We start from the raw sequence: 11,894 nt of genomic DNA, 5'->3' as shown, positions 1-11,894 counted from the left end.
CAACCTAGTTTTTAGTTTTCTTGTTTTGCCTATAAGTAATGCAGAAGTAGAGCGAATATTTAGTTCAATGAATATAATAAAAACTAAGCAAAGAAATCCAATGTGCGTTAAAACGTTAAACGCTATTTTATATATAAGATACGGTTTAAAACGTGAAGAAAAATGCTGCCATAATTTTACTGTAGATGACGATCTCTTAAGATTAATGAATTCAGGTGATATATACAATAGTGATACATTTGATGATGAGGAATATACACTCGATAAAAATTAATGGTGTTAACTAGTCTTTCGTTTCTCGCGATTTATTTAAATAAAGCATGTGAATTTTCACTAAAACATTTTAGCCGTTTTTAGCCGCTTTTTTTGCCAATCTAGCCGGTCGGCCCAAAAAGTTCTGGCAACACTGATCACCATGTATGTAGGTACAAATTCGCTTTGGTTACAACTCAGAATTTTGAGACTTTTCTGAACCCGAAATGAGTGCGAATGTTTAGGTACTGGGTATTCATATACGAGTCATACGAGTTTATGTAAATACTAAATTGATGCAACATCATCACCGCCGGGCTTTTGCGTATATATGTATGTGTGTATGTATGTATATATGTACTTCATACAATTTCTGTGGGTGGAAAGCAGGAGGTTAGGTCATAGTGACAAGTATTCACATGTGGATACGTTTTTGCATTGAGTCTACATTAGGCCCAGCCGATTTTCAGTACATATATGCTTTATGAGTAGGTGCTGTCGTTCAACTAGTGTGAATCACCAATAATTATTCTTATCAGGTACTCACATAATATTTACGCATGAATACATATGTATGTATATTAGTTATTATTATTTATATACTTATTTAGTTCAACTTACCGTGATGACTACATCTTTAATTGCATTCCGATTACGTATCACTATGCCTCCTAGGGGTTTTTTGATATAAATTTTCGGCATTTTGTTGCTTGTCCTAAAGACTTCCCAATGCTCGAAAAAGAAAACAATTTACTGAGTACTTTCTGTTCTTTTGCAGTGCACTACGGAGCAAGCAAACATACAGGTGTTTTTGTTTAAAATATATTTTCCTTTTGTGTTATGGAAAAGACAGCAAGCAGGCAGCTGCTGCGCCAAGGTTGGCGCTTTCCGCCGTTTTTGTTTGTGATGCGCTTTTGATAGCGCTTATGTGTATTTATGTAGCAGCAGATCTATTGTTTTAGTTCGAGCACTATCATACTTTTTGCATAAATTACACTTTAACGCAAATTGTTTTCACACTGGTCACGGCGAGCGACAAATCCACATTCCGAGAAGCGAAAGCAAGAACTCAAAATGAAAATATAGGCAATTATTTCGCTATCAGCGGTCCCAATAATTCAGAAATCAAGTTAATTGCCAGCCGACCGAAAACGCGACACAATTCCTTTCCGAACGCAATATAAAACACATCGTCGTGTTTTTAGAGCTAGAACATTGGTTGATTTTTTTCAGCAACCCAATAGCGATGAAATCACAGTTGATATACTAAATTTCCTGCACTCTCAAAAGCACTATACACAAAATCCTATTGCTTTTTAGCGATATTAACAATTTAAAAGCACTATATTTAGTTTTACTTCCTTGTATATTTATTTAAAAGCAAATTGTCGAGACGTACTAAAAGAAAAACACACTCAGAACATAGAACGTGCTGCCATATCTTACAACCCAATTTGACATTTGCCTGGAATGCACTACCGGAAGTACAGGGTGATGAGTGATAAACAGGGTGATGGCCGTATATTTTAGTTTTCTTTACATTCGCAGGGTGCTTTTAAAGACTATTTGGTCCGTCATCCCAAAAATTTTTTTTCTCATTTTCGGTCGTTTTTTTTTTGTAGTTATTCGAAAAATTTGTTTGATAATGCATTTCCTAACGTTAAAAAATACGAAATGTAACCAAGCATTACTTCCACCCAAAATTAAAGAATTCGTTTCGAATAGAAGAAAAATTTTTGGTGGTCTTCACAACGAAATTGGTATAAAATAATAAACCGAGTCAAAAGTGAAAACCCCTTTGAATTGATAAAAAAAAGTTCTAAATTTTCGGGCATATATCGACTGTTGAGTGGAAGATCGACCTATCTCGGCAGCCAGTTCGAAAACGCCCTATCTCAAAAAAAATTTTCAAGGACGCCCTATTTCAGAATTCGTTTCAAAAACGCCCTATCTCAGCTGCCGATTCAAAAACGCCCTAATATCAGCACATTTTCAATACATTTTGTAGTAAGATAGGGTGTTTTTGAACCGAGTTCTGGGATAGGGTGTTTTTCAATAAAATTCTGAAATAGGGCGTTCTTGAAAAGTTTTTTTGTGATAGGGCGTTTTCGAACTGGCTGCCGAGATAGGCCGATCTTCCACTCAGCAGTCGATATTCTACCACCATCCCGAATACTGATAAATCCGGCGACTCGGTTGATCCCACCGCTCGATAAAGCTTTCAAAATTTTCTTTTCACAAATGCATCTCTTTTACTTGAAAACTATAATTGCGCAAACGTTGATGCGCGTATTAGGCATTTCCAGCAATTATATTTTAGAATTACGAGACTGATGCTTTAGCTTGAGCAATTTCTGAACAGGGAGATATCTAAATACTTGCATAATACTTGTTTCATTATTAGCATTTATGAACTTTCATATAAATTTAAAAACTACTTAAGTTATCAGATTTAAAAGTACTGCCGCTGCTACTCATCATCCCCATCATCACTATCATCGCCATTATCGCTTGGATTTTCTTCATCATCGTCATCATCGTCTCCACCTTCTCCCGCTGATTCCTCATCATCATCATCATCTTCACCTTCCTCATCATCGTCATCATCATCATCATCATCGCTATCATCCTCTTCTCCACTATTATCTTCTTGAGCATCGTCATCTCCACTCTCTTGCTCATCCTCACCTTCTTGTTCCGCTTCGCTGTCTTCTTCATCGTCATGCTCTTCTACAGAGGGTTTTTCATCCTTAGCCTTCTCTTTGTCAGCTTTATTAGCAGTTACACTATTTTCAGTTTTAGCCTTCTTTGCTGGTACGACGCTCTGTTTTCCTTTAGTCTTATCATCATTTTCTTCAGCTTCCAAATCTTCTCGCATTTCTTTCAATTTCTGCTTACGTTTCACCTCATTCTTGGAGAGTTTCAACAATTTACCTTCTTTTGTCATGTTGAAATGCGATAGAACTTCGTTTGCTTCTCGTTTCATTTTTAGCAAGCGTTCCTCACGTGGTCCAACAACGTACGGTGTATCGGCTGGAGCTTCAGCAACGCTAAGATAAATTGGCAATGACGTTGTACCAGCAATGCTGATTCTTAGGTAAAGTCCGCGTATATTGGGTAAGCCGCCGGGATAAGTATTTTTCAATTGTTCCAGGACGAATGTAATATTTTCAGCCAACTGATCTTCAGTAAATTTGTGATTACCAACAGGTATCGATATGAGATCACCTTTCTGCAACTGTTTGTATGCAGTACGACGTAGCGACTTTTCAATTTCTCGCTTTAAATTTTTCTGGTTATCCATACGTACGGAATGAAAAGTGGTGCGCGGTTTTTGGAAAATCTATTTGAGTATGATACCTATTAGAGTTTAATAAATCGAAGTTATACAAGTCTACTTTACCTTGCCACAAAAACCCGATGCATGTCCTACCAATCGGCCGTCACAAAGGAAATAATCGTAGGTGTTTCCAAATTTTCGTACAGTTTCAAAAGTGTTACATTCATTCCTCAGTTTGTTGAATGGTACAATCGTCAGTCCTTCAATGCCGGCCTCACGGAAAATATCCTCATAATGTTGTATGGTGGGCTCATAGTCGACTTTAGCACCACGTTGTACATCAGATACTATTATGGCAACATCATCGTCCTTATCCACCAAAGAATGTTTCAGGTTTCTTTACGGAAGAAAAATAAAATAAAGAAAAATAAAATAAATAAAAATAATTCTTCCTTGTCTAATACTTACAGCTTCACCATGCGTTTAGGGACATTAGGAATCTTAAAGGCAGCCACGTTCAAGAAGTATTGAAAATCACTAAATATAGCGGTTTTCTTTTCAGCCACTTCTTTCTTGACCTGCTCTTTCAAACCCTTCGCTATTTTCTTTATGTTATCCGCGTTAACAATGGCATTGAATTTGCTTTCATCGAATGGCGGCGCCTTAAATAGCCGTTTTGGGTGCGATTTTTGTGTTTTATTTAATTTGTTTTCGCGCCTCTTTTTTAGTTGCTCCTTTCTGAATGCCCGTTTAGCGGATTTTTTCTTCTCTAAACTTGTCAACGGAGTTGTTTGCTCTTTAACAGGTTTGGCTATTTTGTTAGCATTTTTCTTCTGTCCCTTAGCCTTCTTCTTTTGGGGTTTTTCTTGTGGGAAAGCCGCTGCAGACTTGGTGGCCGCTGGCGATTCAGGTGGCGCTAGAACTAGGGGGCGTTTCTTAGCCTTCTCTTTTTTCTTTGAATCTTTTAAGGGCTTCACACTTGTGTGTTCAGTTGAAGCTTTCTTTTTGTCTTTATTGAATTTTTCTTTCTTTTGCTTCTTTATAGGGGCTACAACTCCGAGATCGTCGACTACAGTCTTCAGTAGTTTTTCCTTTTTGGCCTTCGGCAAGTTCTTAACTGAATGCTTTGGCTTATCTTTTTTGCTTATTTTTGATATACCCGCAAGCGGTGGAGCTATAACCTTCTTTTTCTTCTTCTCAACTAAATCGACTGGTTTAGTTAGTGATTTTTGTAATTTAACCATTTTTAATAATTCTTCACAATTGAAAGCGGTAAAAATTAATGCTCCGAAATAACACGTGCACCTCAGGTAATTTATAGAGAGTTGTCAAACAAATGAAAAGCTGCGAAACCCAGATATGTCAAACATTTGTTGCAAAATGACATTTACTAAGAGATGCCAGATGAGACAAAAATTATGAAAATCTGAGCTTGGATGATGTAGCTTTAACCCATTCTTGGCTTTAACCCAATTTACATTAGGAAGGCTTCTTTCTGAACGAGTTAGTTTTCTTTAAACGTTATTATAATATACGTATTAATTTTTTTTTGCTTTTGTGCAATAGTGTTGCAATATAGTCAAGATTGGTAAAACAAATTTTTATGCGTTAGAGAAATTAGGCTGCATTTCACCAGATTCATTCAAGTGAATATTATTTCAATTTTTGAATTTTTGGTTTCATAAATCAATTTTAATTTGTGTGATAATCGGCAATACCAAAAGATAATCGATAGTGTCTAAAAAAATGGCAGTCGTTAGTATCGATAGTGCTATCGAGTACATTGCAGTTCTATTGATACAGCTGTTTATTATTTTGCGGGGAAGCAAATGTAAATTGTTGACTCAGTTGTTTTGAGCAAATGCAGATTTTTAAAGCTGTTGAATGACAGTAAAGTACTTAGTAAGTATTAAACCTTGTCTCAAATTGAGATTATATTATTCAACTTTAATCGTTTGTCCGATTTAAAACAAAGCAAGCGCACGAATGGTACGTATTCTCTTTCTTCATCCTGATCTGGGGATTGGTGGCGCAGAGCGGCTAGTTGTGGACGCAGCGCTCGCGTTGAAAGCACGAGGACATGAAGTCAGTTTCTTGACTAATCATCATGACCCAAAGCACTGTTTTAAGGAAACTTCTGATGGCACTTTGCAGGTGCAAGTCGTTGGCGATTGGTTGCCACGTAAGATTTTTGGCCGATTCTATGCACTATGTGCCTACTTACGCATGATGTATGCTGCCCTATACGCTTCTTTCGTGCTGTCGCATCGTGAAAATATTGATGTTTTCTTCTGTGATCAAATCTCTGTTGGCGTGCCCATATTGAAACTTGCTAAGAGACGACCAAAAATAATTTTCTACTGCCACTTTCCTGACCAGTTATTGAGCATTCGAGAAGGCTACCTTAAAAGTGTTTACCGGGCGCCATTAAATTATCTTGAAGAATTTACCGTCGGCATGGCGGATGTGACGTTGGTTAATTCCAAATTCACCTTACGAGTTTTCGGAGACACATTCCAACGTTTAGATGTGGTACCCGACGTATTATATCCATCTCTAAATACTCAATACTTCGATGCAATGCAAAAGAAGATAGCAGCTATGCCAAGCATGGAATTCGGAGTGAAAGCATGTGAAGAAATACCGCGGAATGCATTCATCTTTCTGGATATTAATCGATATGAACGAAAGAAGAATCATGCTTTAGCTTTGCATTCCTTTCGTTTGTTCATTGACGCATTGCCAGCTTCGGATTCGAAGCGTTGTCGCTTGATCATCGCTGGTGGATACGATGATCGTGTAGTAGAAAATGTGGAGCACTACAATGAGCTTCGTCAGATAGTCAGCAAGTTGGAACTCCAAGAAAATGTGATATTGCTGCGCTCTCCTAACGACGATGAGAAATTTATGTTGCTTCATAAAGCACACTGTCTGCTTTACACTCCCGATAACGAGCACTTCGGTATTGTGCCACTGGAAGGCATGTATATGTCGAAACCAATAATTGCATTAAATAGTGGCGGACCAACGGAAACGATTGTGAATAATTCTACAGGATTTTTATGCGAGCAACAACCATCAAAGTTTGCAGATGCAATGCTGCAGTTATATAAGGATGATGCCTTGCGTGAACGAATGGGCGTGATGGGGCACAAGAGAGTGCAACAGAAATTCTCATTTGAAGCATTTACCGACAAACTCAATAATATTGTGGAAACCGTCATGAAACCGGTCTGCACAAAGGAGAGTAGTAAGAAAAAAGATGCATAAATACGAGGCGAAAAATTAACATGGCCGTATTAATAGGTCGTTAAATAGACACGCCGTAACCGCTTAGGCTTTATGACTAGTGCACATTGAAATATAGAACAAAAAAAAAAACAATTAAGATTTGCTAAATTTACTCGATTTATGTTTTTTTTTCGTCACTGCGTACATTTATTAATTCAACTGCGATGATAAGCTATATTTCTTGATGTATTAAAATTGTTCAGTTCTTTGCATTTAATACTAAGTGTCATAATTTAAGAATTCAATATTTAAATAAAGGCAAGTTCTTTTAAAATGCGCATTTTTTACTAACCACCTCTAATTTGTCATATTACTCATATCGCTTATATAAATATAAATAGCCGAGATCTTTTGGTGGATTTTGCGAAAGTGCTACTTTGCTATCGTTGAAGATCACCCATCGTCCATCTTTTTGTATGTGGCACACATAATGACCAACTTGGGCTGATGTTCCCATGTGAGAGACGAAAGCTACAAGCTTATATTTTCCTACACCATCACGGTATGTTTTTTTCTGCGTAGTACCTGTATCTGTGCTGACATTAGTTGGGGTGTTTTCATCTGTGTCCATATCGTCGGCATGTGAGAAAATCCAATCTGTTGCACGTTCAATATTGCCATCGGTTGCTTTCAATGCCTTAGTCGCTTGACGCTCTTCAAAGCCCATACTCATTAACATAGCTACACTTTCGGGATTCGCTGTGAATTCTGCTGCTTTTCTACCGCCCATTCCATCTGCAGGCAAAACAAACGGTTCTGAGATGTCTGCATCGCCAATATGCTCCATGAGCCAATTGGAAGCTGCTTCTAAACTAATATTTTTAGTGTGAAATACCGCACGCTTGCAAGCTTCGCGTGGAAATCCCATTTGCATAAGTTCGCCCATTAGATTTTCATCAAACGAAAACTTGGGCTTTTCTTCCGTTTCTGGTAGTGGCTGCTCATTTGGTTGCATACCAGAGGCGCGCCAGTTGCTGAGATCTAATTCATCTGGCATATCAACCGACACATCTAACTTTTTTGGGACCCAATCGGCGCCGAGTGTGAACTTGCGCAAATGCAACATTAAGAAATCAGGCATATTCCCAAGTCGGGTATTCTTTCTGGCAGTGGTTATGCAGTTTGCAGCCGACGAGTAGAATTGATCAAGTACTTCAGGTGCGAAAAAGCGTTCTAAGCAAGCTTGTAGAGGCACTTTGTGGCGCACTACATTTTTGTCGCTGCTATTGTTTTTGCCTTGAGCGGCTTTACGCTCCAAATACTCTTTGACCTCATCTAAGTTTGTAGCTTTATCTAAGGGTATTTCCAATGGCAAACAAAAGTCATCACGATGTGTGTACTTTACCTTTTTGCTGCTCATGCACTCCACACGGTCTTCCAAATTGATCGTGAGACTTTCTACAGGATTCGGTTCATTGCGCGAATTTCGCTCGATAATGTTGATAAGATGTAGATAAAAATCATAAGCATCTTGTTGCTGTTTCGTACTAAAGTCGGGATGATTTTTGCCAATGACATTTTTGAACATAGCTGGCGAAATGCCTGTAAACTCAGAATCAAGTGAATTCTCCGAAATGCTGCTGTATTTGCCTGACCACAGGCCATTACCCAGCTTAGCCATTTGTATGTTAAAATCATTTGCCGGATCTGAGGGAAATGCGTTAAAGTATTTTTCGGCACCGTCTCCTACGTATCGCTTGATGAAGTCGGGCAGTGTAAATATAACCTGAAAACAGTTTTTAATGTAAGTGATTTGGTAATAGTTTGTCATCGCACTTACCTGCATTACACTGTTAATGTAACACGAGTTGCCGAGGTTTCTCATACCCGTATAGCCTGGACCAGCCAATGGCTGTAACTCGCTATCGCTTTCGGTCAACAATGACCATTCACCAATGCGCTGATTAATTTCTATTTCCAATTCAACCATAGTCTTTTCACTCTTTTTCATCGCTGCCATATTAATACCAAAATGAGCAAGATGCTTCTCCAGATGTGTGTCAATAACCATGTCATCTTCTGGATATGAGAAAACGTCAGATTTTCCATCAGCAGTTATAGTACCCAGTTTGACAGCTAATGGATAACCCATTTCCCGATAATATTCTACAGCATGATCATTTCCACCCGAACCATCGAAAAATTTTCGCCCACAAAGAATAGAGCCATCGGTTAAGTTGAGCCATAAATTATTTGTTAGTTCACATTTTTCGCATTTCCAGCCGGACGGTGGTATTTTCTTGCCATTATCTAGCTGGATTAAATTATCTGAATACTTGGACACTTGACGTACTTCACCATCCCAAGTACCTACAGACATGAAACATTCATTAGATAGAAAAATTCAAAATATTACACTTGTAAACTTACCAGCTAGCGTTTGTTTTTCTAATTTTGCTATAGCTGATTCTTGTGCTAGAACTGCTTCAACTGATTGTGTTACCAGCAGCGGCAATTGTTCATCAGGGAATACCAATTTCTTATCAATATCCGGCATTACAACAATACTATACGAATCTTTAATGTCGTATTTCTTTTCGTTTGCATCATTGTAACCTCCCTCAACGCCTATAGCTAATCGGGTTATTTTGCGTTCCGGCCCTCCTTCATCAGCGCAAGCACCATCAACATTTTCTTTGGGTGTCTTAATGCGATGTATATGCAAGAATACTGCATTTCCAGTCTTTTCAGCATATCGTTTCACATATGCTTCGCCAAAGCCCAAAAAGCTGCTTAAGCTCACGTAAAGTCCTGTAGGAGTTTCTGGTGTATCATAGGAGTAGACGCACTCATCTTTATAAATGGGTACATTATCGCATGGTACACGAATTTTCGCCAATTGTTTCTGCAACTGTTCCATCACTTTGTAAATAGCTGGTAACGTTTTAATCAATTACACAACAAATATATTGCGTTTAATGTAAAATATTTACTGCGTATTTTACCCTAAATTATTATATTTAAATGTAATATCTATACAACACAAGTTTTCTCGCAATTATTCAGCAATTTAACAAATTATGCGTCAATGCAAATGTTATTTTAGGAATATGACATTTGAAACGGTTTGGGATGCAATCGGAACATGACAGAATGGCAATCACTATAATTTGAAACAAATTCGATTAATCGATCTTGAAATAAATAAAAATTAAAAACCCCGCCAAATAGAAAATCTTTTCGGCGTCACAGGGATTCCTTTGACTAACAAAACGCACATGCATTATTGTTTTGCCGCTTTTCATATGACTGCATGTCTCATGACAGGAGATACTTCGTTTGTTCCTCATTCACCAACAGGCCCACGCGCCTTGATTCTCTATCTAATTCCGAGAAGACCCAACAGACATAGCCCTTGAACTGGTTGGCGAAAATCCTTCTAGATATATCCTCCAAGCGGGTGCCGGCTGGGCAATGGGCATCGCTGTTTACACCGCTGTGGCAAGGTAGGCTTGCTCCTATGCGGCAGTGGTGCAAGCAGGCGGGGCCTAGCTAAGGCCGAGGTATTAATTCCCCTGCCTCGTCTAGGTTTAGTGGTAGGCCGTACGGGCTCGCCCAAGGGAGGCTGGGGTGGCCATACTTAGGCCATTTCTAGGGGGTACCTGGCGGTAGGTATAAAACGGCCCCCTAATTCAGGGTGTCATGCGTCCATTGCCCATTGGATGGTTTGAAATCAGGGGGATTTCCGACTGTATTCTAACGGCGCGTCCCGTAAACCTGTCCACCTCCGGGAGTAACGGTGTATATACCTCAGCACGGGGCTCTGCTGGGGCCGATCATTCTTTCCCCTTACCCATTTATTCGGCCGCCGGACGGCCTCGGCTCGGTAGGCGAACAAAGAGCCAGTTGAAAAATGAACGTAAACAAGATAGCCCCGGATGTCTGCACGGGTAAAAATGTCGCCGACGGACACGGCGTTAAAGTCTGTCTGCAAACGACGTCTTCGGCAGTCGCTGGATCGGTCCCGAAGGAGCCTAAACGGGATCTAAGCCTCACATTGTGAACTGGATATACACGGTTGTGCGTCCCATTATGTTCTACGGCATAACGGCTTGGTTGCCGGCCCAAGATAAATCTACAATAAGAAACAAATTAACAACGGTTTAAAGGGAGGCGTTCATGATGATCATGGCAGTGCTACCAGCCACGCCAATTAAAGCCATTGAGACCTTGCTTCACTTTCTACCTGTGGACCTATATGGTAAACTACAGACAAGCTGTAATGCTATTAGATTAAATAAATAAATAAATACACTGATCGCTCCCAGTTGGATATGAAGGTAGGAAGTATACTCGCAAGAACTCTCACTTAGCCTTAATTTTCGTCTGCCAGATGTATGTAGCGTTTTTCAGGCTTAAATAACAGCAATAAACGAAGCTACAAGTTGGCTGATCGATTCTCTAATTAGTCTGAATGCGGTAACAATCTTTTCTGACAGCCAAGCGGCTATTAAAGCACTAAAGCATCGAAGATTGTTATGGAATGTAGTCGTACTCTTAATGAACTGGCAAGATGTTATGGGAACCCACGCCACTAGAAAGGGTTTGCAGTCAAACGACTACTGCCGCAGCTGCCGTCATGAGGAGGAATTCGAAAGCGTGGACAACTACTTATGACACTGTCCTGCTCTGGCAAGAGCTCGTCGCTGCTCGTTCCTCCATCATTCTTTTGAATGTCTGGCCGAACTGGATTCAGCCAGTATCTATGACTTTGTGGTGCGCTTCATCCGAGCCACGAGGTACCCTTTCTAGGGTAAGAGGAGAGACATATGGAGTCTCTAATTTGGCATCACAACGGGCCCATGGTGGCCTAAGTGTGCCCTTTTCCTGAGGGATGAGGCAGCCGAGATAACCTAACCTACCCAACCTAGCCCTTGTACCTGAGCGGTTGAGTTGTGCGGATCTTGTTAACTTCCCCAACATCATTTGAAAGAAATCACACTATAGGGAGTCGCACTATTTGAAGCTTCGTTTGGTATGAAACGTCGCGACAAGGTCCTTCCCTACTCTGACGTTGCTGGAGGTATTGCTCAACGTCATTTTACACAGACACAGACACAGAATTTTTACA

The 11,894-nt window shown here is 39.6% G+C and overlaps 4 protein-coding genes across 5 annotated transcripts in view; 1 reads left to right on the top strand and 3 right to left on the bottom strand.

Moving 5' to 3' along the window:
- LOC108364225 (hippocampus abundant transcript 1 protein) overlaps nt 1–2,073 on the bottom strand; it is a 33,961-nt gene extending 31,888 nt beyond the window's left edge. Inside the window, exon 1 of the mRNA XM_017617814.1 lies at nt 874–2,073. Within this exon, the coding sequence (XP_017473303.1) occupies nt 874–954 (81 nt within the window). The 5' untranslated portion in view covers nt 955–2,073. The remainder of the gene's footprint in view (nt 1–873) is intronic.
- Nucleotides 2,074–2,621: 548 nt separating this feature from the next.
- Nucleotides 2,622–4,927, bottom strand: LOC108364223 (ribosomal L1 domain-containing protein CG13096). The gene is made up of 3 exons (XM_017617811.1): nt 4,001–4,927; nt 3,656–3,929; nt 2,622–3,595 (listed from the first exon to the last, which is right to left on the bottom strand). The coding sequence occupies exons 1-3, from the start codon at nt 4,774–4,776 to the stop codon at nt 2,723–2,725; spliced, it is 1,923 nt and encodes a 640-aa protein (XP_017473300.1). The 5' UTR covers nt 4,777–4,927; the 3' UTR covers nt 2,622–2,722.
- A 354-nt stretch (nt 4,928–5,281) lies between these two features.
- Alg2 (alpha-1,3/1,6-mannosyltransferase Alg2) lies at nt 5,282–7,097 on the top strand. Its single transcript, XM_017617812.1, has 2 exons — nt 5,282–5,434; nt 5,508–7,097. The coding sequence occupies exon 2, from the start codon at nt 5,519–5,521 to the stop codon at nt 6,800–6,802; it is 1,284 nt and encodes a 427-aa protein (XP_017473301.1). The 5' UTR covers nt 5,282–5,434; nt 5,508–5,518; the 3' UTR covers nt 6,803–7,097.
- Usp5 (ubiquitin specific protease 5) lies at nt 6,917–9,881 on the bottom strand. 2 transcript variants are annotated; one of them, XM_017617809.1, is made up of 4 exons: nt 9,757–9,881; nt 9,194–9,697; nt 8,604–9,133; nt 6,917–8,549 (listed from the first exon to the last, which is right to left on the bottom strand). In XM_017617809.1, exons 2-4 carry the CDS (start codon nt 9,681–9,683, stop codon nt 7,134–7,136), a joined length of 2,436 nt encoding a protein of 811 aa, XP_017473298.1. In that variant the 5' UTR covers nt 9,684–9,697; nt 9,757–9,881; the 3' UTR covers nt 6,917–7,133. The 2 variants fall into 2 exon arrangements, with proteins under 2 accessions (XP_017473298.1, XP_017473297.1); XM_017617808.1 differs by having other exon boundaries at nt 9,194–9,881.
- Nucleotides 9,882–11,894: the final 2,013 nt, after the last annotated feature.

The sequence above is a fragment of the Rhagoletis zephyria genome, unplaced genomic scaffold, assembly GCF_001687245.7.
Source record: "Rhagoletis zephyria isolate East Lansing unplaced genomic scaffold, Rhagoletis_zephyria_1.1 Rzeph_scaffold_01498, whole genome shotgun sequence".
In the NCBI taxonomy this organism is placed as follows: Eukaryota; Metazoa; Arthropoda; class Insecta; order Diptera; family Tephritidae; genus Rhagoletis; species Rhagoletis zephyria.
Note: the sequence above shows the minus strand (reverse complement) of the source record. Positions and strands in the feature narration are given on the sequence as shown.

Excerpts from the sequence above, each read along its gene's own strand:
- LOC108364223 (XM_017617811.1), bottom strand. The coding sequence starts at position 4,776 with ATGGTTAAATTACAAAAATCACTAACTAAACCAGTCGATTTAGTTGAG. Across the intron at positions 3,930-4,000 it reads CCTAAACGCATGGTGAAGCT|AAACCTGAAACATTCTTTGG; the intron begins GTAAGTATTAGA and ends TCTTCCGTAAAG. Across the intron at positions 3,596-3,655 it reads CATCGGGTTTTTGTGGCAAG|ATTTTCCAAAAACCGCGCAC; the intron begins GTAAAGTAGACT and ends ATACTCAAATAG.
- Alg2 (XM_017617812.1), top strand. The coding sequence starts at position 5,519 with ATGGTACGTATTCTCTTTCTTCATCCTGATCTGGGGATTGGTGGCGCA.
- Usp5 (XM_017617808.1), bottom strand. The coding sequence starts at position 9,683 with ATGGAACAGTTGCAGAAACAATTGGCGAAAATTCGTGTACCATGCGAT. Across the intron at positions 9,134-9,193 it reads AGAAAAACAAACGCTAGCTG|GTACTTGGGATGGTGAAGTA; the intron begins GTAAGTTTACAA and ends TCATGTCTGTAG. Across the intron at positions 8,550-8,603 it reads ACATTAACAGTGTAATGCAG|GTTATATTTACACTGCCCGA; the intron begins GTAAGTGCGATG and ends AACTGTTTTCAG.